At 30.8% G+C, this 23460-nt stretch overlaps 1 protein-coding gene across 2 annotated transcripts in view; it reads right to left on the bottom strand.

Moving 5' to 3' along the window:
• LOC145318025 (uncharacterized) overlaps nt 1-23460 on the bottom strand; it is a 120463-nt gene that overhangs the window by 58994 nt on the left and 38009 nt on the right. For both annotated transcript variants that reach the window (XM_080159339.1, XM_080159338.1), the window contains exon 2: nt 12083-12241. In XM_080159339.1, coding sequence (XP_080015465.1) covers nt 12083-12125 — 43 coding nt within the window. In that variant the 5' untranslated portion in view covers nt 12126-12241. The remainder of the gene's footprint in view (nt 1-12082; nt 12242-23460) is intronic.

The following is a 23460-nucleotide window of genomic DNA, read 5'->3' as shown; positions in this document are numbered from 1 at the left end:
AATCCAACGTTTTGGTTCTTAACCATGCAGGGCTCTCTATTTAGACCTAAGCCATAAAAGTCACTGGATAGGCAGATCTTTCAAAACTACTTTTTCTATAATTGTTTTTAAAAAGAATGTTTTTTTTTACAATATGGTATTTAATTTGACAATCAAAATGAATGATAAGAGTATTATTATCTTTTTTAGTTTCAAAAAAAAAATTTAAAACTGAACCTGTAGAAGCTATAAATATTGAGATGTCTAATTTTGTTCCATAAATTTAGAAAATATTTAGTTTTTAGCTGGACAAGATGAAATTATAAAATTGTACCAAGGGTAATTGTAGTGCAACATATAAAGAACTTAGTAAAAGTGTCTGACTCTGATTATGACGTAAAAAAAATTGGCCAATGAGAGGCTAGTATACACTGTAATTGACCAATGCAATGGTAAAATTTATAGTGGCTTCTCATTGGCTAACTTTTTTACGTCATAATCAGAGTCAGACACTTTTACTCGGTTCCATATAAATCAACAATAGCTTTGATAAAAAGAACACCAAACTGTTATTCCAAAAACAAGATAGTAGATAAAATGAAAAAAATTAGGTAGAATTAAATGAACTATAATAAATATAATTATAAATTCAGGAAATCTAAAATACGGATTGCCACACGGACGGACATACTCTTGTTATACCTTTGCTGTGCTGTTAAAAAGGGTTGCTAACGTGAAATGTGACACTAGTGTTGACGATTTGCAAGTTAATTTGGAAAACAAAGATTTTTAAATAGCAATCAGATATTAAGATACAAGAACAATTATGTCCTTAAGTAGCGAATTATTTATTGGATGAACGAGCTAACCAATACGTAGTGTACATGTTAACAACCTAAATTGACGGATATTTTTCCCCTGTGTTAATATCCACGTATATTTTATATCTATTTATCCTTATCATAATGGTATAAAAACATGAAACTATTACAAAAATTGGCTAAATATTGAAGAATATCTTAATTTATTCCTTGCTTGCCTTAAAAGCATAATTCCAATTATGGATGGTTGTTCTGTCTGGTGTTCGATAGTTTACGCAAATGAACCTGTTTTCACATTATTATGATAGCATAGAAAAGAAATAACGGCATCTCTTTGAAACAAAAACCACTTTGAAATGGTAATAAAATGCAAAATCATGAAATTTTATGTCGACAGAACAGGATTCGGATCCGGTGCAGCTCACGGTATAATGTTCCTGGTAACGATTATCTACAAAATTATACGAACTATATAACGTCTGCTAGTTGTTAAACGGCTAAACGTACATATCATTCCCGCACGCCATGTTAAGCTGAGTAAAAAGGCCATAAATAATCTAAACGTTCAACCGTTTGTCCGTTAGCAGCCTTTACATTTTTAGAGATGATCGTTACCAGGAGCATTTTACCGCGAAATGAACTACATCTCAATATCGACAAGCGTATCTGTGCGGAAATAAATGAACACCTTTCTGTTATGTATATTTGAGTTAAGAGTCTTGTGTAGCCAAACATATGTGAATGACTTTATTAAAATGTGTTTACACAAATATGGTTTGTCGATTCAATTAAGATGTCTTTGCTTGTCTAGTTCATTGTTATTAGCTCGGCTAAGCCCCTGGGGGCCTCTAGAGCACTATATAGAATTGTGTGCATGGGAGGGGGGGGGTGTAGGGGAAACTGATCCCCCAAATTTCAATCTTTTCTTTTTTATACAGGTTAATACATATATTCAAGTGAGATGCATACACAAAATTACACTGAACTAAATGAATCAAACAATCAAAAGTCCCCAAAGTTGTTAAGCTAACGAATAAGAAAACGTTATTATAAAACTTTGGGGACTAGTGTAATAAAAAGCCCATTGTCCCCTCTCTCTCTCTCTTAATCGATACAGCGGTCAGCAAGGCTATAAGCTCTAACCGGACTGACAGACATCCTGCTACTATGTATGAATAAAAAAGAAAGTGTGAGAAGTTAAGAAATTTTATCATAAAAGAATTAAGCATTGTTAACCAGGGATCTAAAGGGATAAGACAATGAATCAAACAAAAAATACCCCTTCTGTAGATTAAAATTGGTGGTTTAAATGTTAACACTCAACTTAATGAACCATCAAATCAAAATACAATAAAAGTTCCCAAAGTTGTTAAGCCAACGAATAAGAAAACGTTATTATAAAACTTTGGGTACTAGTGTAATAAAAAGCCCAATGTCCCCTCCCTCCCTGATTGTTAACTCTAGGATGTCTCTTTGCTAACAAATAGCACGGGCCTATCTATACACCCTAATTATAAAACCCTCGGATTATCATATATTTATGTATAAGCATAAGTATTAAAAAGAAAGGCAAAATTCATAAATAGCGAAAAGAAAAAGTATTATCCTATTATATAAAGTAGTAAGCGTTTTTTGTCTGTCCCGAAGGATCTCGCTAACCGCTAAACCGATATTGTTCTCCTTTACAGTGAATCTTCCTATAGGTCCTAGGAAGGTTTTAAACTATTTTGAGTAGGGTGTGTTCACCCCCCCCCCAAAAAAAAAAATTTTTTTTTAACTCTTTTGTTACTCAAATTATAATGGGATGAGGTCGACTTTTCCCCTCCTACCTTAAGTGCCCCTAGAGGCTTCTAGAGGCGTAGCCGCTAGTTCCTGGGATCCTTTTGGGCTATTTCAATTTTTGTATGGAAAGCATTAGGTCAGATATGTGGGAAACTATACATATGTCTATGTCTGCGTCTGAAGTTTAGTTTTTTCAAAGCAGATATTTTTGAGAGGGAAAAGGGGTTGTAAATTTATTAATTGTTTCCTTCCTACCTGATGGCAAGCCACTTGTTAGTTCACAATTATTTTTCTTATTTTCCTAAGTATTTCAGTAGCGTAGATGCTCTATTAGATCACTCTACAACAATAAAGGTACTAAGAAAGAGAGGTAATGTCTGATTGAGCCAATAAATGAATCGCATCGGAGCATATATGAAATCTCATTGGTTGAATTAAACTGAAGTTTTCTAGTTTTTTCATTAGAGTTAATTAGAGCTGTTCTTTCAACTTTTACTCGAATCAAGTCCATCACATGAAGTACTGCCTTCATATTGTTGTTTCACATCTTTGTTTTATCTGTGCATTAATAATTAATAAGCTTCATCTATTGCAATCGTTGTAAAATAATAAAAATCCCTCTATGAATTTAAGTTAATAAAATCATATTTTTTTCTTGAGTTTCTATTAAAACAAAAAAATAATATCTCGGACTTCAAATGTACATGATTTATATTCTTTAATTCGTAATTCATATCTATTACAAACATTTAAAATACATAAATTCATAGTTTGTTTCATGTTTACCTTGAAATAAATTATATAAAAATAAAATAACAACAAATAGCAATACAACAGTACGTTCGTTACGTTTTTAACAGGACCTAGCGTTGTACTGTGTATACACTGTACACATATGGGAAAGGGAAATGGCATATTTTTTTCATTTTGTTCATATAAAGAGTCAGCTGTAAATAGTCGCATTTCTTAAGATAGAGCTTTTCTCACGTAAATTATATCGTGTTAAAATTTATTTTCTAGTATAGTGTAAAGCATATTACAAATCCTTTAATAAGTTAGCTATGAATTGTTGAATTCCTTAATATAAAGTTAGCTTTCTAGAAATTATATACTCGAAAAATTTTAAAGTTTTTTGTCAGCTGGAGGAGTTCCTTTGTCAGATTTACGAAAAAGGGGTTCACAATATAATTCTTCTCTCCTATTTCTATTTCTACAACGTATATACAATATATGCACGTCACACAGTGCCTTCTAAGGTGCTTTGACTTTAGTGTCAGAACCTAAATTGGGACATAGTGCATTTCATTACCCTAGGTTAAGTAACTTTATTTCACTTTTCAATAAAATCTAAAATGCAGCGGTTTTTGAGAAAATTAAATTTGAAAATTTCAAGTTCAATTTTCACCCACTAGGAGTTACCGTATAATCATAACAAGAAAAGCAAAGATTATTTATTTTTAATTTTGAACAAGTTTGCTCTAATAAATTTCTTCATAAAACCACTCCTGAAGTGATGTAATTAATGGCTATTTTTATCAATTGCTTTGCTAAGGTCACAGAAATTCAGCCTTAAATAAATCATATATATGGAGGTTTTATGACTGACTTTATAAAAGCAAAGTTGTTCAAAATATTAAATAAATAATCTTTGATTTTCTTGTCATGATTATGCGGTAACTCCTAGTGGGTGAAAATTTAACTAGAAATTTTTAAATCTAATTTTCTCAAAAACCGCTGCATTTTAGATTTTTTTGAAAAGTGAAATGAAGTTACCTAACCTAGGGTAATTAAATGCACTATGTCCCAATTTAGGTTCTGACACTTAAGTCAAAGCACCTTCGAAGGCACTGTGGTCACTGAATCAGTAAAAGATATGAAACTAGGCCCAATTGTTTATTTAGGGATTTCTTAAAATTCAAAAATCTCCAAAAATGTTTATACTTCCATTATTAGCAATGTAATGGAAAGATGCAAAGATCTTATTGGATTTTTAAAAAAGGTTTGCTGGTAAAATTTTTTCGTCAAATTTTAAAGCACAGCTACGCTTATGTAAAAATTTAGCAAAGAGTTATAAAAGTTTCTATAGATTAAAAGTTTGTGAAAATAATTCTAGTTATGGCAATCTGTCAAGCTAGATGCGTTACAAACTACATGACAAAGTGTCAAAATTATCATAAAATTGACATAATACAAGGAAAGATAAACTTTACTACATACAAATAATCTTATAATTTAGTGGATTTATTATTACTTGGATGTTGCACCAGATTTTCATGTTCTCTGATGCTCGCAGCTGGCTAAAATAACGATACCTCCTTACACACCTTTTACCCCATTCCCCTGTCCTCATACTGGATGAATGAACTGACCAATAAATGTGGTCCATATTAGCAATCTAATTTGACGACAAATTGTCCCCTGTCATAATATCTACGTATATTATATATCCATTACTAAATCATATACAGTAATGCTTATGTCTATTATTTTTCATAATCGTTTTTTTGCTTCTAATCTAATGTATTTTTGAAAATTTAAAGGGGGTTAAAATGAGGGGTTTTAAAGTTTGAGGGGGGTAAAAACCTCTTTACCCCAACCTTATATTTTCAATCTTCATAACATTTTAAACAATATTGTATATCCCAAAGATCTTTGGGTAAATATACGTGCAATCCCGCAGATCATTACAATTTCCGGTGCCCCTAAAGTTTTCTCTGCCTACAACCACAAATGGGGCGTTCTCTGTACCACCTTCTCCCCCTAATTTTGTCACTGGTAAAATGTTTGTGGAAACCACACCCCTGGCCCTCAGGGAGGGAGGAGGCATTGGGCTGTCTATTACACTAGTCCCCAAAGTTTTAGGGACTTTAATTGAATTTTAATTGGTTGGTTCATCAAGTTAAGAGTCCAAAGTTTCAACCACTAATTGTAATCTACAGAAGGAAAGGTTTTGTGTATCATCATTGGGGACGTACATCAAATTTTTATCCATTGTCTTATCCCTTTAGATCCCTGCATGGCCCTTGTGGTGTCTTAACCACAATCATTCTCTGTTTACTAAAACATTAAGTTATGATCTGTACAACTTTTGTGCTTTTATTATATCTACACAAGATAATAGTAAGGGTACATGGCAGATTTACCACTAGCAAAAATACAGTGATAATTCTGTCATAAACACAGGGATTTGATGTCATAAACACAGTTTTACTGTCAAATTCACACCTGCATTTTTAGGTGGTATTACAAAAATACAGTTATTGCACTGTCATATTCACAGTTTTGCTGTCAATTATACACCTACATATTGACAAAAATACGTACATTTAATTTCTAATTTGTCAATTATACACCTATGTACTTATTGACAAATATACATCTATTAGATTTAATGATGTCAGTTTAAGACTAGCAGCGTCAAAACTTATCCACCCAGAATTTTCTTCTGCAGAAGGGGTAATTTTGTTTATAATAATCTATACTTAAATTCCTTATTCCTTAAGATCCTTGCAAATATGGGACCTACAGGTTAAAAATATTTATTTATTTATATATTTTAAAGTAATTCCTAATAATATGGAAATAAGTTAGGTGATGTTTTTAAATTAAAACTAATTAATAATAATTATTTTAATTTCCTCCCGAGAAACTATGTACATTGATTTTAAATTGCTTATAATATTATCATATTTTATTAGCGGCGTAGCCACTCTGTTATTAGGGCCTCGTTGTCTGTCCGTCACCTATTTCAATATACTGATTACACAAGCTGGTAATAATTTTACATTTTACCATATAACAGATTGTTGTCCTTAATTTTTCGTAATATTATTAATTCGCTCTATAAGGACAAACTTGACATTGTTCAATTAATTATCATGCAAGTTTTAAATTTGAAATTCATTTTCCTCAGCATATTTTCATTTTAAAAATTTTGTATGATTGTAATAAAACTTATAACAATGGATAATTAAAAGAAATGATTTTTTGTTTCCATAAAGAAAGGTCGCCCCACATACAGGCTTATTGTTATTTTATTTAGACTAGCGGCTGCGTCCCTTACATTATTAAAATAATTGTGTAGTTCATAATGTCATTAAAATATGATCATGTCGATAATATATCAGCCATGATCACTTTTTATTGAAGCCATATAGTCGACATATCCATTTAAATTGCATAGCGACAGAATTAACTATTAGATAAACAGTTTAACAGCTTTAAAGTAACACACATATACACAAGAAAATATCCTACATAATTTTTGGTCCAAGAAAATTAAAACATTTGAAATCTTGACTTTGATTTTTTTCAAAATCATATATTTATCATTTTCTATTTAAATCCTACATTTTAAATACGTGAGAATAAAATCACTTGCATATAATTCAATTTTTTGAAATATAAAACAAGGATAACCATATCCATCAGTAGCACAAAAATAACAGGCTAACATAATTAGCAATCAGGGATCTAAAGTGATAAGACAATAGATTTATGTACATCACCAATAGTGATACACAAAATTACCTCTTCTATAGATTACAATTAGTGGTTGGAAACGTTTGGTTTGGACTTCTTAAAACCTAATTTAAGTCCCAAACGTTGTGAAGCCAACAAACAAGAAATCGTTATTTTGGGGACTAAAGTAAAGAACTGCTCAATGTCCCCTACCCTGCTTGCCTATTTGTATTATAGCTGCACTACTAAAAACAAAGGATTGTAAAAAAAAAAGTTTTTGCTGTGAAAGCCTTTCTCTCACCTTTCATACCACACATGACCCCAAAATAAATTACATTGAATTTTATTTCTTGTTGCGTGTTTTTAAACATTTAGAAAACTCCCTTCCATTTCCCCCATATCTAGCCCATAATATATCTTTAGTGTGCCGCAGTTCTCACTTAAATATAATGAAGAACTTTTAAAAAGTATAGTTTTCGCCATAAAGTATTTGCACAATAAATGTATAAGTATAGATATGTATGTAACCCAGACAACTAACTAGCCTAAGTAATGGGGACCTTTTTCTTCTGCTAGCAAATGTATTTGTAGCGACCTGGCTGTGTTAATACTTCCGACGCTATTGGCTGAAATTCGAAGACCAAATTGAAATTCGGCACAGGGTAGGATATATATTGCTTGTGCCCATCTATTCTTTTACTTTAATATTTGCACCACAAATTAACTTTTCGAAGAAAAAAACATATTATTGAAGCATACTTTAAGGTGGGTTATGTCATGTAAAGTTTAGAAGAGCCCCATTTGAATAATGCAGCCCGGGGTTTTGAGCACCCTGCACGAAAAGAAATATGTTAAACAATAAAATGATTTTTAAGAGAAGTCCATGTAATTGTACATGCATAAAGTAAAACTGTATTGGGCTAAAATAACGATCCTCTTCATCCACCTGTTTACCCCATATACTCCACTCCTACTGGATTAACAAACTGACCAATAAATTATGTAAATTATAGCAACCTAAATTGACGTTAATTTTTCTACTATCATAATACCAACGTTATATCAAATATATCATATCAATTCGCATTACACGTTATTAGGAGGATGTATCCACAGAGGGTTAGATTTTTTTATATTTCTAGCAAATCTTTTACTTTTAAAGTATATTCATAAGAAAGAAAACAAAACAGTCTTTTTTGCGGACATAATTGAACACCATATCTTTTATGTTTTACTAATGTATTGCAAATATACTATAGACAAAAAAGAATTGTGTGGGCATACATATGTGGATCGAGGCAGGGAGGAAGGGAACATAGGGATATTTTTTACACTTGACCCCAAAGTTTAATAATAACGTTTTCTTATTCGTTGCCTCAACATCTATGGTGACTTTTTAAAAATTATAGTTGGTTGGTTCATTAAGTCCAGTGTCCAAAACGTTTTAACCAATAATTGAAATCTACAGAAGGAGTAATTTTGGGGATGTTCATCAATTTAACGGCTATTGTCTTATCCCTTTAGTTCCCTTAGATCAAGGGGGTCTACAAAATTAATATAAAAACATACATTTAAATTACTTGTTTTAAAACTTATGGTTTTTGTATAAACTTTTAATACATATAACATAGGAACAAAAAAGGGATAGGACAATGTAAAATAGATTGATATACACTCCCAATTATGTTCCCCCCATTCCTGATTAAACCCCAATACGTCCAAGAAAAGGTAGAGCACGATAGAACATTATTTTCCAGGGAAGCAAGGAGTAGTAGTTTTTAAGCCAACGAATTAAGAAATTTATCCATAAAAGTTTTATTGTAAGTGTATAGCAGGGAGGGATAAATTGAAGATATTATTTCATTCATATCCAAAATTTTGCCTGAGGTAGCTATTAAATATTTTACAAATATTAAAATAAAAATCATAAAATTTATACCAGTTTTGTTATCCCGGGCCTTCGGCCCCTCGGGTACAACAAAACTTGTTTAAAATTGGTAATTTTTTATTTTAATATCCACGGAAAGGTGTCTATAATACGTTGCGATAAATAACTATCAACTATCATTGTCCTCCCCCTCCCTGGCATTTGCAGAGCTAGTTCAATTGGTCTAAATCCTTTTATGGAGAAACAGACAAAATTATATATGTTAAACACTTTTAGAATTGGAATAGCCCTAACCCCCCAACTCCTTACCCTAGATGCGAATTAAATAGAAGAAGAATTATATAGATCAACGCAGGGGGAGGAGGGGCGTGACATTAAAACGTAAATTATACTAGTACCCAAAGTTTTATGCCTGAATATCTTTGGGTACTTTTATTAAGATTCAAATATGGCTCTTCAGATAAATGAGATATTTTATTCTATAAACCAAAAAATCATTACATTAAATCGCTTTCTGTCAAAAAAATCTTTCAGTAATTCTAAAATTAATTCGCATGCTATGAATATTACTCGGTGTATGAATTGAGAATTTCCAATACAAATAACCTTAATATAATTCATAATTACACTATGTTTAATTAAGTTTATATGAAAAGATCGGTCATAATAACTGATAAGTAATTATGATAATATTAATCATATTATTACACCAACAAATATTAATTACAAATTATATATATTTATAATTATATACTATTGGAATTAAAAATTTTACAGACTTACATTTCAAATTTGAGTAGCGTATCAACTGTAAAACTATATGCTCGTCTTTTAGAGATTAAGTCTCTTTTAAAATTTTAAATTACCTTTTCATATTTAAAATAAAAAAAGGTTGGGGGTGTCGTAAGTAATACACGCCCCCCCCCCCTCCCATTTTTTTAATAATTTCACACAAAATTATATAGTTCGGGTAATTCATACCCCCCCCCCCCCTTCCTCATGTAAATTTGACTTACAAGCGCCATTCTAAGCTCCTTAAAGTTATAACCATATGTAAGATTGTTTTTAAGAAAATTTAAAAAAAGGGCAATCTTTATTTTGAAGTGAATATAAAAAATATATAACCTAAGACGTATAAGCATTACAAAAACAAATAATCGATGATCTAAAGAATGGCTTAAAATAATATAAATAATTGTATGTCAGCATAATTCTTCTAAGTTTAACATGTTGTATAGAGGACTTATATAATGATAGCTAAAATAACTTTCTTTTATGAGCAAATTTAGCTTCTATCTGAATAGGTCAAATCAATTTCTATTCTCTCTCTCTCTCTCTCTTTCTCTCTTTTCAACACATAAGGCCATTTTACTCTCAAACCCTTCCACCTATGCCGCTATTCTAATAGGCCTGCGATTGGGTGTGTGTGTGATTGTGTGTGTGTGTGAGTGAGTGGCTGGTTGTAAATAATTTCTCTCGTATTTCTCGTAATACTAAATATGTACATTCCAAAGTTCACAGAATAAAATAGACTTAATCTAAGATCAAAGAAGCTCCTTATAGTGCCTATAAAGAAAATGACAGCATACAATACAAATAACCAATGATAGGCCAATACACAGACTAAATAACCTAGAGCAGGCCAGTATACATTTAATTGACCAATGGGTAGGTGGTATGACGTAATTTTTTTTAGACACTATAAAAAGCGTCAAAGTCATAATGAAAATCAAATCTGGCGTTTAATAACACATTGAAAAATTTTGCTAAATTCCAGATGTAAATTTTTAATTTAATTTTCAATTTAGTAGTATTTAAACTCATTTCCTTGCACCCTGTATTGTATATTTATACCTTCCTATCACCACTTTCCCTTTTCTCCCAAAGTTGTATTGAATAATCGATATATTATTACATGGATATTGAACCAGATTTTCATGCACTCTGATAAAGTAATACTCGCAGCTGGCTAAAATAATAATACCCCATCCCCTTCCCCTTCTACTGGATGAACAAACTGACCAATAAATGATATCCATATTAGCAAGCTAAATTGACGACAAATTTCCCCCAGTTAATATATCCACATATATCCTATATCCATTTATTGAATTTAAGATGTAAGTATATGATAAGTTTGACCATATTTACAACAAGAATACCATCGCGATGGTGCCCCATGGTCAATCCCCCCCACCCCTACCCCCACACACTCACCCCTAGAATAAACCCCATGTAATATATTTTGTATCAAGCGTTTATAATCTTCGCTTTATAAGAATTTCATGCCTTTTAAATCCTTTATCCAATGTACATATTTTGAACACTGCTTCAGAAATATTTTCAAAGTGAAGCTTTTCTACAATTAAGGATGGTCTGTACGTTCCTTTGTAACGTATAGGATCCGATAATAAATAATGAGCCTTGGTTTATATGGAAAATGTCGTTCTTGTTAAAAATATATTTTTTCTATATTAAGAAGTCAAAAAAAGTTAAGAAAATAAATAGATTTTTTGCGTATTTGTTGTTAGTGCCAGATTTATTTGTTTCTTTGCCTTTAACCAAGTTCCAAGAACGGTACATCATCTAAATGTCAGACATAAATACATCGAGAATAATTATGTCCATAGGTATACAATCAATATCATAATAATTAATACATTTAATTATTTTACATTTTCTAGGTATTAATCATTAATCATCAAACAGATATATTAAGGGATAAGACAATGACCGATAAATTGATGTACAACCCCAATAATGATACACAAAATTGTCCCTTTTTATAGATTACAATTAATAGTTGAAACGTTTGGACACTTAACTTAACAAACCAACCAATCAAAATCTAACAAAAGTCTCCAAAGTTGTTATGCAAACGAATACGAAAATGTTATCATAAAACTTTGGGAACTAGTGTAACAAACAGCCCAATGTCTGCTCCCTCCCTGTTAATCAATAATTTCTAGTTTGGTCATCAAAAAAGAATATACATTAAACATCAAAAAAATTTCATTTAAGTTTCGACCGCGGTCGGACGTACGATCATACCTCAAATTTTAGAGAAGTTACGTCTATAACCTTACAGATTTCAACGCTTTTTTGGATAAACTAGGCATTTTTAAAAAGGATAAAATAAAGAAAAACTTACCTAAAGCAAATATGTTAAAAACATCAGGAATTTGTCTCTCCATGATGAGGTGTAGAGGTTATGTGGAGGATATTTTGTCTATGGTGACTCTACATGATATAATTTGTCTATGTTGACATCACATTGTTTCTACAATCATCACCTCTCTACATCAACAATCTAAAAATAAAATATAAATTAGCTTTTGAGTTGAAAATTAATGAAAAAATATAATGAAAGACCAACGAAAATATTTTTTTTGGGGGGGTGGGTTTAAGGAAACAATGGTTTTAGATTAAGCTTTTAAAGATCAAATTTACTCTCTGAAGAAATTTTTAAAAAGTTTACTTTTTCTTTTAAAAACTAAAACTAAACTGAAGTGAAAGGGTGTTTGGTTGTCACGTGGAGTCATTTTTCATTTTTAACTTTCTTAACATAATTTTGAATTGGTGTACTGTAAATAATATGTATGAAAAATTAAAAGGCATTGTAATATTTTTTTAAATAATCATAATTTCTAAAACAATGGTAGGACATATCATGTAGAAAAAATAAAAATCTTTAGTTGAAGGCTTTAGTAGAATTGTATTGAGGCTAAATCATGACTTAAGAACAATAATAATATATTCAAATTGTATCATGTAAGTAAAAGAAATTAAAAGGCACAATGTTATAAGCGTAGCATCTAGATAAGTAACCCAAAAAGAAATTTGCTATTACGCAAGTTGTACAACATACTAACTGCTTCTAACAAAAGATTATGTTTATGTATGGAAAATTTGAATTTCTTGGATACTATTTAAGATAGATGACTGAAAGTTTTAGCCAAAATTCCCCTTGTAACAATGAGCATCAAGTCCGTTGGTCCGTCCGTCAGTTATGCTACAAAAGAAATAATTATACAAAGGTTTTGTGATTTTCTATATCTTTACTGTCTATTAACACTAAACGTCTGCTTCTTGATTTTTGCTACTTATGGATGTTGTCATCCTTGTTTTTTTTTGTATACATAGTAAAGAAATGAGATATCCTTAAGATGAAACAAAACTGTAAAAGCCTCGTCTCAAGTTTCAATTCTAAATACACTGAATACCAACAAACAAACCAGGGAGGGAGAGGACATTGGGCAGTCCCCAAAGTTTTTATTAACGTTTTCTTATTCGTTTGCATAGCAACTTTGGGGACTTTATTGAATTTTGATTGGTGGGTCATTTAGTTGAGTGTTTAAACGTTTCAACCACTAATTGTAATCCACTGTAGGGGTAATTTTGTGTATCATCATTGGGATTGTGCTTCAATTTATTGTACATTGTCTTTTCCCTTTAGATCCCTGAAACAAACCATCTTTGTTCTTTGTTTGCAAAGCTACTCTATCACTGTTGGGTCTCTTAGAACGTCAGTCAAAGTTATCAAAAGAACAAATTTTGAAAGCTTTGGAACTACGTAGAAAAAAAATAATTCAAAAGGGTTTATCTATATCTCCACCTTCCCCCTTCTTATATTGTAAATAAAATGAAAGTAAGGTAAAGAAACCTAAATATAATTATTCTATTCCAGCGGAAGCCATATTGTTGCTGTGCTTGTTATTTACATAAGAGTTCCTGTAAATGTAAATTTTTCTCTGTATTTTGTTCTTTCCTTTGAAAGATCTTTGAGATAAACTTACAATAGAAAATTCTATTTTTTTTAAGAATAAAGAAATCATTTACTTATAGAAAAGCTGAGCCTAAATTAGGAAAAACAAGAGTGATTCAGGTCCATAACTGGCAAAGCAATCAGCCAACAATAAAAATGAAATAATTTAGCAATGCAGCTTTCTGAAAGTAATTTCAAAATTGTAAATTAAAATTCTGCACTGACTATATTTTAATATCGTATATATACAAAGAAAGTTTCAGTAGATAAAATGCAATTTACACTGTCACAATGACGGATATACGTCCAGATACACGTAGTTATAATGTAACTGCGCTACTTGAAAAAAAATGCGTGTGCTCCCGTGTCGCAGAGCGTGAACAAATTGTGTTGTAATTGCAATAAAAGTTAAAAATTTTCTAATTGAAAGAATGTCATGTCTTTTGAATAGAAACCTACTATTATGCAATTTACAACAATCGTCATGTTCCAAGTGGCACAGCTATAAAATAAATTCAAATATACATTGTTAATATGTGACAAGAAATTTTTAAAGAATATCTACATGTTTTTTTTTAATTTTCGCTTTTAAAATTTATAATAAATCCTCTAATTTAAAAAAAAATATTGTTGAACTTATGTTGACATAAAATTTTAATTTGTCATGTTATTGTTGAATATTTGAATATTTAGTGAAAAGTGTCCATAGTTGGAGTAAGAGAAAATCCTATGACTTTTTTCTGCACACTTTTCTCAACCTAAAAAAGCATAATAATAGCTTTTTTTCAATAAGTTGAATGCAACCTTTAAAAAATTAAGGATTTTAATTCTCATATTTAAACAAAATTTAAAGTTAATCAATAAAGAGCTTTGCTCTTGGTAATATAAACCTTCCATTTTTGCAATTGTTGTGTATAATAAATAAAATATCTTGTGTCATTGCAGAGTTAAAGGGATAAGTGTAATTAACAATAGTTTACCCTCATCCCAGGGATCAATGAACGTTAAATTGATATACAAATAATCTTTATGTATATTAGAATTAGTGGTTGAAAAGTTTGGACAGTCCCTCCCAACCTCATCCTTAATTTTTGGTAAGCACATTCTCCTCCCCCCCCCCAAAAAAAAAAACACAAAGTAATATGCATCTAACTAATGCTATTAGCATATACATAGATTATCTTGGGCGAATGGAATGGGATAAAATAACCCTTAAAACTCAAATAAAAGAGCCTGCCTCCCCTTTTATTCACAACCCCCCTGTGAATCTCTGTGTATGCACCTTTTTGAAAGCAAAATTTTAAAATATTCAAATGTTGTTAGATTCTAAAAGTGAATATGTCGAGTGGTTTTAGCCAATCAATATTGAATAACAAAAATTAATTCAACAAAATTGATAACAAAAGTTAATTTCAATATATTTATAATTTTATAGGTTTTAAAATTAGCAAAATATTAGAAATTTGAAATGATGTTATGGTATATTAAATATGTGTGTCCATGCTTTTAACCACACAATAAATGTATTATTATAGATGTATAGTAGAGACAACTACCTGGCCCAAGTGGTGGGGTCTCTTTTGTCTGCTAACAAATTGCTTTCTGTTCTTTTGTAGCAACTTGACTGTGATAATATTTCTGACTATATTAGCTAATATTCAAAGACCCAATCAGCAAAGGGTCCCCAACCCATGGTCAGAGTTATATATAACTCGTGACCCCTCTATTCTTTTACTTTAATAACCACACAGTGGTCATGTTGTGTAATAGTTTGTGGTACAAATAAAAATGTTTCATTCAACCTTTTTACCATTTCTTGTCAATAATTATCCAATTATATTTGTTTGTATGGTATTTTTTTGTCTGTAGCGAAGGATCTCGTTATCCGCTGAACCAATATGATACTCTTTTGTTAGTGTAACTTCCCATAGGTCCTGGGAACTATAACTATTTTCGGGCAGTTGACCACAAACCTCCCAAGAGAAATGACACTACCTTTTTTAAAACAAAATTGAAAGGGGGAAGGGTTGACTCACAACCCCATAGAGGCCTCTAGGGACGTAGGTTCTAGTATCTTTAAAAATTAAGAAAGAAAAAACATAATTTACGGCGTTACATCAAAATCATGCCAAATCGTTCTAAAAGTCATAAATCTAAGCTGTATTAATCGTGTTATTATTACTTGGATGTTGCACCCGATTTTCATGTACTCTGAAAAAGTGATGCTCAGCGCAGCTGGTTGGAATAACAATACACCCATCCCCTCCCTGACCATCAAATGATGTCCATATTAGCAAGCAAAATTGACAAAAAAAAATTTCCTGTCCATATTATCCACATATATCCTATATCTATTTGAACAAAACAAATTTAAACTATATAAAAATTAAAATTAGTTTTTATCTGTTAATCGTACGTAAACGCATAAAGCATACAAGATACACAACCTTTCTCTCCGCTGAAAATTAAAGTAATTAAAAATTTCTTCGTGTCATTCCATGATAAAACAATGGTTTCACCAACGACATTCTACATATTTTTTCTTCTCTAAAATTACTTAGATCAATTTAACACCAAAAGCCATTTGAAATTTGAAATGTTTGATTCCTACTTGCAACTGAAATTAATCTCCTTTTAACACTTTTAAGTTGCAAAAGACCAACATTAATGGACAGGAGATAAATAACGGTAATTTAGGTTGCTATTTCCCCTGTCATTTAATTGTCAGTTCGTTTATCCAGTAGGAAGAAAGGGTATAGAATAAAGGCGATGGGGGGAGGGTATCGTTGTTTTAGCCCGCGGCAAATTTCACATTAGTAGAGCTCATAAAACATCCAAGTAGTAAAATATCCATTACTAAAGCTACGAAAAACAAGGTGATAATTGCCATAATTAAAAATTATGTCTGATAATAAAAATATGCATCAATATATTTTATGACATTATCCGCTTAACCGCTACTATTAAACCAATTTGCGGCTGAAAATCCTTGGTCAAAGTCCAGTGAAACTTGTTGTAATGTTGACAAAAATGTCTAAAAAGATCAAGGTTACTATCAAGTTTAGTTTAACACTTAAAAGAAAGAAAGTTTTTTAGTTTAAATCATTCACTAGCGGCTACGCCCCTTAAGACCTCTAGGAGCACTTCAGGTGAAGAGGGAACGGGGATTGAAGTACACATACCCCACATTCAATTTTATATTTTTTTGGAGGGGGGGGGGGTTCCGAGGGTGAATTTCTTGGAGTATTGGTGGTACCCTCCCCCAAAATAGTTATAAAACTTCCCAGGACCTATAAGAAGCTACACTGTAAAGGAGAACCGTATCGATTCCTTCAGTACAGACAGACAGAGATTCTGTTTCTTTTTATTTAAGATTAAACATTTATTTTCAACCTTTTGCCATTAAAATACGTATTAAAGTAGAGGATACTTTCCCTAATGAAAGAGCAACATGAAAAGTAAATGTTATATGCATCCAGTATTTTTTGCTGACTGAATGTTATAGGCAAAATAGTTTTAATTGGTCGAAATATTCCTTCTAACAAGTAATAATTAAACAAAAATAATTTGGTATTCTTTTTCTTATTTTTGTACCAAATAAAGATGCCAAATAAGCTATGATTAAATTGTTTAAAACGGTTGGAAGATTTTAAAATGTGCTACTTCCAAATTATTGATTGAAGTTGTAAAAATAAATAGGTATATATTTTTTCATTAAAGTTTTACAAATAGATAAATCAAAAATTCTATCAATTAAGAAATAGGATGTTTGTGTGTGTGTAGATGTATCTAAGATTTCTAGAATGGCTGTTGTTTAATCTGTAATTTCAATATTACAAAGAAATATAATTTATGCCATAAATGGAAAGATCGACCAATCTGATTAATTTTATGTTAAATTAAATTTAGTTTGAAAACCAGAAAAAATTTTAAAAATAATATTTAAAGGTCGATTTCTAGAATGCTAAAAAGATGTAATCATTTTAAAAATGTGTGTTTGTCTATTTACACCTAAATAGGGGCGTGTAAGAAAGTGGTGAAATTGATGTCAACACCCCCCCCCCTCAGACAAAGAAATTGTTCCCTTATAGTTAGGCCTTTCTAACAGATATTATTTTACCTATGTAAATAGATAGGTCTATGTAATACATACATTTAGAATTTCACAAAAGAACGCTTTAGACCTTTATAAGGTAGACCAAAAAAGGATATCTAATTTTGAAAAGAAATCAGAATTTATATTCAATCAATAATCAGTTTCACAAAAATGATGATTTTTTTCCTAATAAAAAATAAACACTAAAAATGAACATTTTCTGTGATGGCCATCCATTTTTTTCAGGCCTTTTACATAATGATATAAGTTCGTGGGTTTTTTGAATAAAAAGTCAATTTAAAAGAATGTGGGTATGTATGATATTTCAATTTTGTTTTCTTCTTTACTAGTTAGAGCCACAAACGCAATTTCCTATTTATGAACTTCTTTAATATTTTATTACGCTATTTATATAGATTTGGGAATTTTTTGGGAGTATTAGTATTTTTAAAACAAGATTCTTATCTTAATCCCATAATATAAAGTAGTGAAGATCTTTTGCTTGAATTGAAAACGCTTTCTAAATTTGTTGTACTTTTCAGGGAAGCTTTTAAAAGTCTTGGAGTGGTTTTAGGCTATTTTTCTGACCTCTTCCACCATCAAATAGGGACAAGTTGCGATGATTTCAAAAAGCTATGGTTTTAAAAAATTTATAATTTTAGATTAGCAATAAAACGAGTCATAAATGCTAGCTTGCTGTGTTGGGGTAGTGTCGAGTTTGAGTCTAGACAACACCACATCAGAGACTATTGGTAACTTATGACAATTATGGTACAAAAAAAGACGGAATGCCTTAGCCCATAAACAGGCGCAATTCATAAAAATGATAAGTTGGGACTAACAGGCAAAGGCAATCTAATTTAGATTTGATGTTGATTAGTTGATGTTGATTAACCTAAATCCCTAAGTTATAAAGCAACGCGTTGCCCTTAGGTCCTTGGACGATCACTTAAAGTCAAAGAAGGAACTCGCCCCCTATGAGTTAATATGTTCGTGGCTCTAGCTCTTTAAATTTAAAAGCCTACACAAAGATACACAAACTATTGACAAGAGAGGTTTAACAAAAACAAAAATCATTCTTCTATAATAACATATACGCAGGTGGAATATTGTTCAAGTCATTATCATATTTTTGTAAGCACTTTTGAACAAATATTTATTCAATTCTTACAATGTTAACTTACGCCTTTGTATTTAGCTCACTGTCTTTTCATATAAAGAAATATTAACCTCATTGATTTAATATTCTTAGATAAAATAAATCAAATAGGCACTGTTTTACAGATCTTAATCTTTTAAAGATTTCAGACAGTTTTTAAAGGAATTTTCTAAGGTTAGTTTTTATTTTAGTATAAATGTGAAAAGAGGACTTGACCAGGGATCTTAAGAGATAAGACAATGGATGGTAAATAAATGTACAAAAGAAAATACTCTCTCTCTTTCTTGATTAGGATTGCTGGAAAGGTTTAGACACTTCTCGTTTGTAACTGCTATCTTTTTTTATTTTTTACCCAACAAATGAGAAAGTTTGTTTATAAAACTTTGGAAACCAAAATAATTTCCAGTCCAATGTTCCCTTCCTGCCTGCTCCTTCTCACATTAAGCCACACACGGTGACGAATTTAATAAAAACAATTAAACTCCAAAGGTTAAATCATTTGATCCTAAACTTCATCGTAAAATTTTTACTGTTTATCGGCGTGTTTAGCTTGAAGGATAAACAAGGTTGACAACATCCATGAAAGCAGAGCTCTGTAGATAAAACAGTCAGACAAACGAACATTAATAAATATAGAGACGGCCCAGAAGTTTAAACAAAAATTGCATGTATGTTGTAAATGTATGTCACAAAATGTTACAGTACAGGATGCCTAATATAGACATATTTACATTTTAAAACTTGTCTATAGAGAAGCTTCGCTTTCAACATTATGCCTATTCGTTTTAGGAATCAATATTACAACAGATTAAATAAATAGAATGATTATATAACTATTCAAAATTGATGTAAAAAAATGTGATCAAATTATACCAGCCCGCTGAGTTGCTATGTTTTTTTAATTGTTCCTAACTGTTACAGGAATCATCATAGATTGTTTGAACTCGATAGGACGATTCTAACATACATGAATCAATGACCGGAGCAGTAAGTTTTATATCTACACTACTTCACTCTTAAAAGGATAAATTCTATCATATCCCCAAATTTATTGAAATATCATTTAGAAATTTCTACAAAAGGTCATTATTGAAAAATTTCTCTTTTGCTAATTAAACTATTTTAAAGTTAAATTTTTTCAATTGAAAAAAAATTATTCTAAATATTTAATCATCAACGTAAGTAACAATTATATTTGAGTAAGAAAAAACAGCAGTTATTATTTTAAAATATTATAACAAGGTAGAGTGAATTTTTTGTATCTAGCGTAAAGATTTGACACAAACCAGACAAACAGACGAATATACCTAGGTATTCCGGGTGTTCAAATTTTTAAACCAATTTCTTTTTGGTAAATATAAATAATATTTTATTCTTGTATTTTTGAAACGATAGAATACTAACTATTTCCGTTTATAGACAATACAAAACCCCTACTTTAGTTTTTAAAAAACATTTAGTCACAACGGCAGTTATTCATTTGGAAACTACTCCTAGAGGGCTGTCTAGATCTTTTTTACATGCCTTTTCCACAAAAAGCAACCCAAATTTACATATGTGCACTGATGTGGAAAAAAAAATTTTTTGTGCTTAACTGTGAAAACACGAATGAAAAAAGTGATCTGGTTGAGAAAATGTGATAATTATTAATGTATCACATCTTCTTTTTACTTACATCATATATATCTCCCTTCACAGGGAAAAAAAACTGGGAAAAATAATGATTTTAGTACTATTACAGTGGAAAAAAACTAGAAAATATGATAATTAATAATCTATCACATCTTCTTTTTACTTACATCATCTATGCCTCCCTACACAGTGAAAAAAACTGGGGAAAATAATGATTTTAGTACTATTACAGTGGAAAAAAACTAGAAAATGTGATAATTATTAATCTATCACATCTTCTTTTTACTGACATCATCTAAGCTATACCTCCCTTCACAGTGAAAAAAAACTGAGAAAAATGATTATTTTAGTGTTAATATCTATCACTGTGGAAAAAAAACTATGAAAATATGATAATTTTTAATCTATCACATATTCTTTTAGTTACAACCCTTTCAATGGATATAGAATATACGTGGATATTATGACAGAGGAAAAATTGTCTTCAATTTATTTTACTAACATGTAACTCGTTTATTGGCCAGTTTGTTTATCCAGTAGATGGGAAGGGAATGGGTTACAGGGAGGTGATGGGTGGAATTGTTATTTTATGAGAACATGAAAATCTGTCGTAAGATCCAAGTATTAATACATCCATTGCTGTCAATGCCCCTTTCTTCAAACAATAAATTTATTTTGACACACCCCGCTTTACACACTTTAGTGATGCATAAAGTATAAATATTATTTTTAGTAGCGCAGCAACCCTATAATTAAAACCGATGTAAATCTTTAGTATAAGGGCGTATATCTTTACACATTTATAGAGTTGTCACACTTTTCAAATTTTAAACTGCTGCAGGAATCATAGTGTAAAGTTTGAATTCGTCGGGACGATTCTAACATTTCTAGATTAAAGACCATAGCTATCCACAACGGATGAACGGACGAACCGACCCAAAATGAAGAAAAGCGTCGCTTACATGAAATAAATATAGCTTGCTAGCAAGGGTTAGTTGGAGCGGAAACCAAGAAATATAAATTTAATTGATTAGCTTTCTATTTGTTACAACTTGTTACACACAGAGTATTACAGATATTCAATGATTTTATTCCATTTCAATCTTGAATGTTTGGGTTTAATTTTTTGCACAGTAATCTCCTTCTTTTTATTTTACCTTATTCGCGGTAAAATTGAACTTTTGAAAACACTTTAATACTTCACTAGAAGCTGCGCTTCTAGGGGGCTATTTCTTTGAAGAGGGGAATTAAACTATCTCAAGACTTAAATAAAATAAATTAATAGCCTAAAACCATGCCATGAAACATTTTCCAAAAAGGAGAACTCAGTCAGTTCAGTGTTAGCGAGATCTTAATATGCAAAAGGACAAAAAAGTATCCTAAATTGAATTATTATATGTTTAATATCTCTGAAATTGTTTGTATACATTTTAAGATGCTTTTAGGAAAGTTTTATAGGTCCTGTAGAAAATTATGATGTACATGTCTTTTATACATATTTCATCGTTCCGCTTATTTAATATACCTTTTTTTAATAAAGCAATTTAGATTTAATTAGATAGAAAAATATAGACTCTCAACTGCAGCTTTGGATTAATTAATTATTTTTAGAGCCATTTTCTCACAAGAAAAAGGACGTTAAACCTCTTTGTGAGAAATAGTTCTTTGTGGTTAGAATCTTGGGGCCCACTTTAGTGCAAGACAGGGATCTTAAGGGATAAGACAAGGAGCGAGAAAATTATTGAAAACTCCCAATTATGACAAACAAAACTACTCCATATGTATATTTAAATTATTAGTTGAAAAGTTGGAAAAATGACAGTTTAAATAAACCAATGAAGAGTTAATAAAAGTCTCCAATGTTTATAATGAAAGAACATTTTTTAAAAACTTTAGGGACTAATTTAAATAACCATCCAATGTCCCCTCCCTCCCTGGCTTAAGAGGATATGCTTGCAAGCTTTGAAATATGAAATATTAAATTTTTAGAATTTAAAACATTTTTGGGGACCCCATTTTTGTTGCATTTAAGTTTAAAATGATTTATTATCCTATTTACTGGAGACACAGAGAAGATTTGTAATAGTCTTGTGAAATATTTTTTAATAAAAAAGGAAACTCTAACCCGATAACTCCCTTTCCCCCTCTTTTACAAGTAAAAAAACCGGGAATAGTCCCTTTCGTAACATCGCCCCATAAGGGGCGATTCGTCGTATTTTTAAAATGGCTTTTTATAGGTTGTTTTAGGTTAGGTTAGGTTAGGTTATATTGGGTTAGGTGATTGCCCCACAGGGTTAGGTAATTGACCCCGCAGGGTTAGAGCACCCCGAAGGGGCTAGAAATAGGAGAAAAGCTACTGTGAAAAATACGAAGAATCGCCCCATAAGGTGCGATGTTACGAAAGGGACTATACCCAAAAAAAACCTTAGGTATTCTAATCATAGTCCGTAAAAGCTTGAGGCACAGACATTAGTGTTTTTTGTTTGTTTTATGTTGTATAGCTTAGTTAAATATAAAGAAAGAGGTATGGCTAGAACTAATTTCATTTTTGAATAAGCATTTCCTTTCATAAATTTTATATATACAGTATGACCCATAAGTAACTTTAGATTTTGTAGCCTTTATTCTTCATTGCTTCTAGTTGGTCTTTATAAATTAGTTTTAAAAAAAGAAATAGATAAGGCTAGAACTAATTCAGCTTTTTCAATAACAATTTCCTTTCATAAATTTTAAATATACAGTATGACACTTAAAAATATCTCGCCTTATTGCTATTACATGATGTTCATTATTTTATATTAAACCAGAAGAATTGTAAGTGTTCCGTAAATATTCTTTTTTTATATGTTGAAAAAGTTATTTATTGCATAGTATAAT

The sequence above is a fragment of the Acartia tonsa genome, chromosome 4 (genome assembly GCF_053477335.1).
Source record: "Acartia tonsa isolate MP-2025a chromosome 4, ASM5347733v1, whole genome shotgun sequence".
Taxonomy (NCBI): Eukaryota; Metazoa; Arthropoda; class Copepoda; order Calanoida; family Acartiidae; genus Acartia; species Acartia tonsa.
This window is presented reverse-complemented; position numbering and strand designations above follow the sequence as displayed.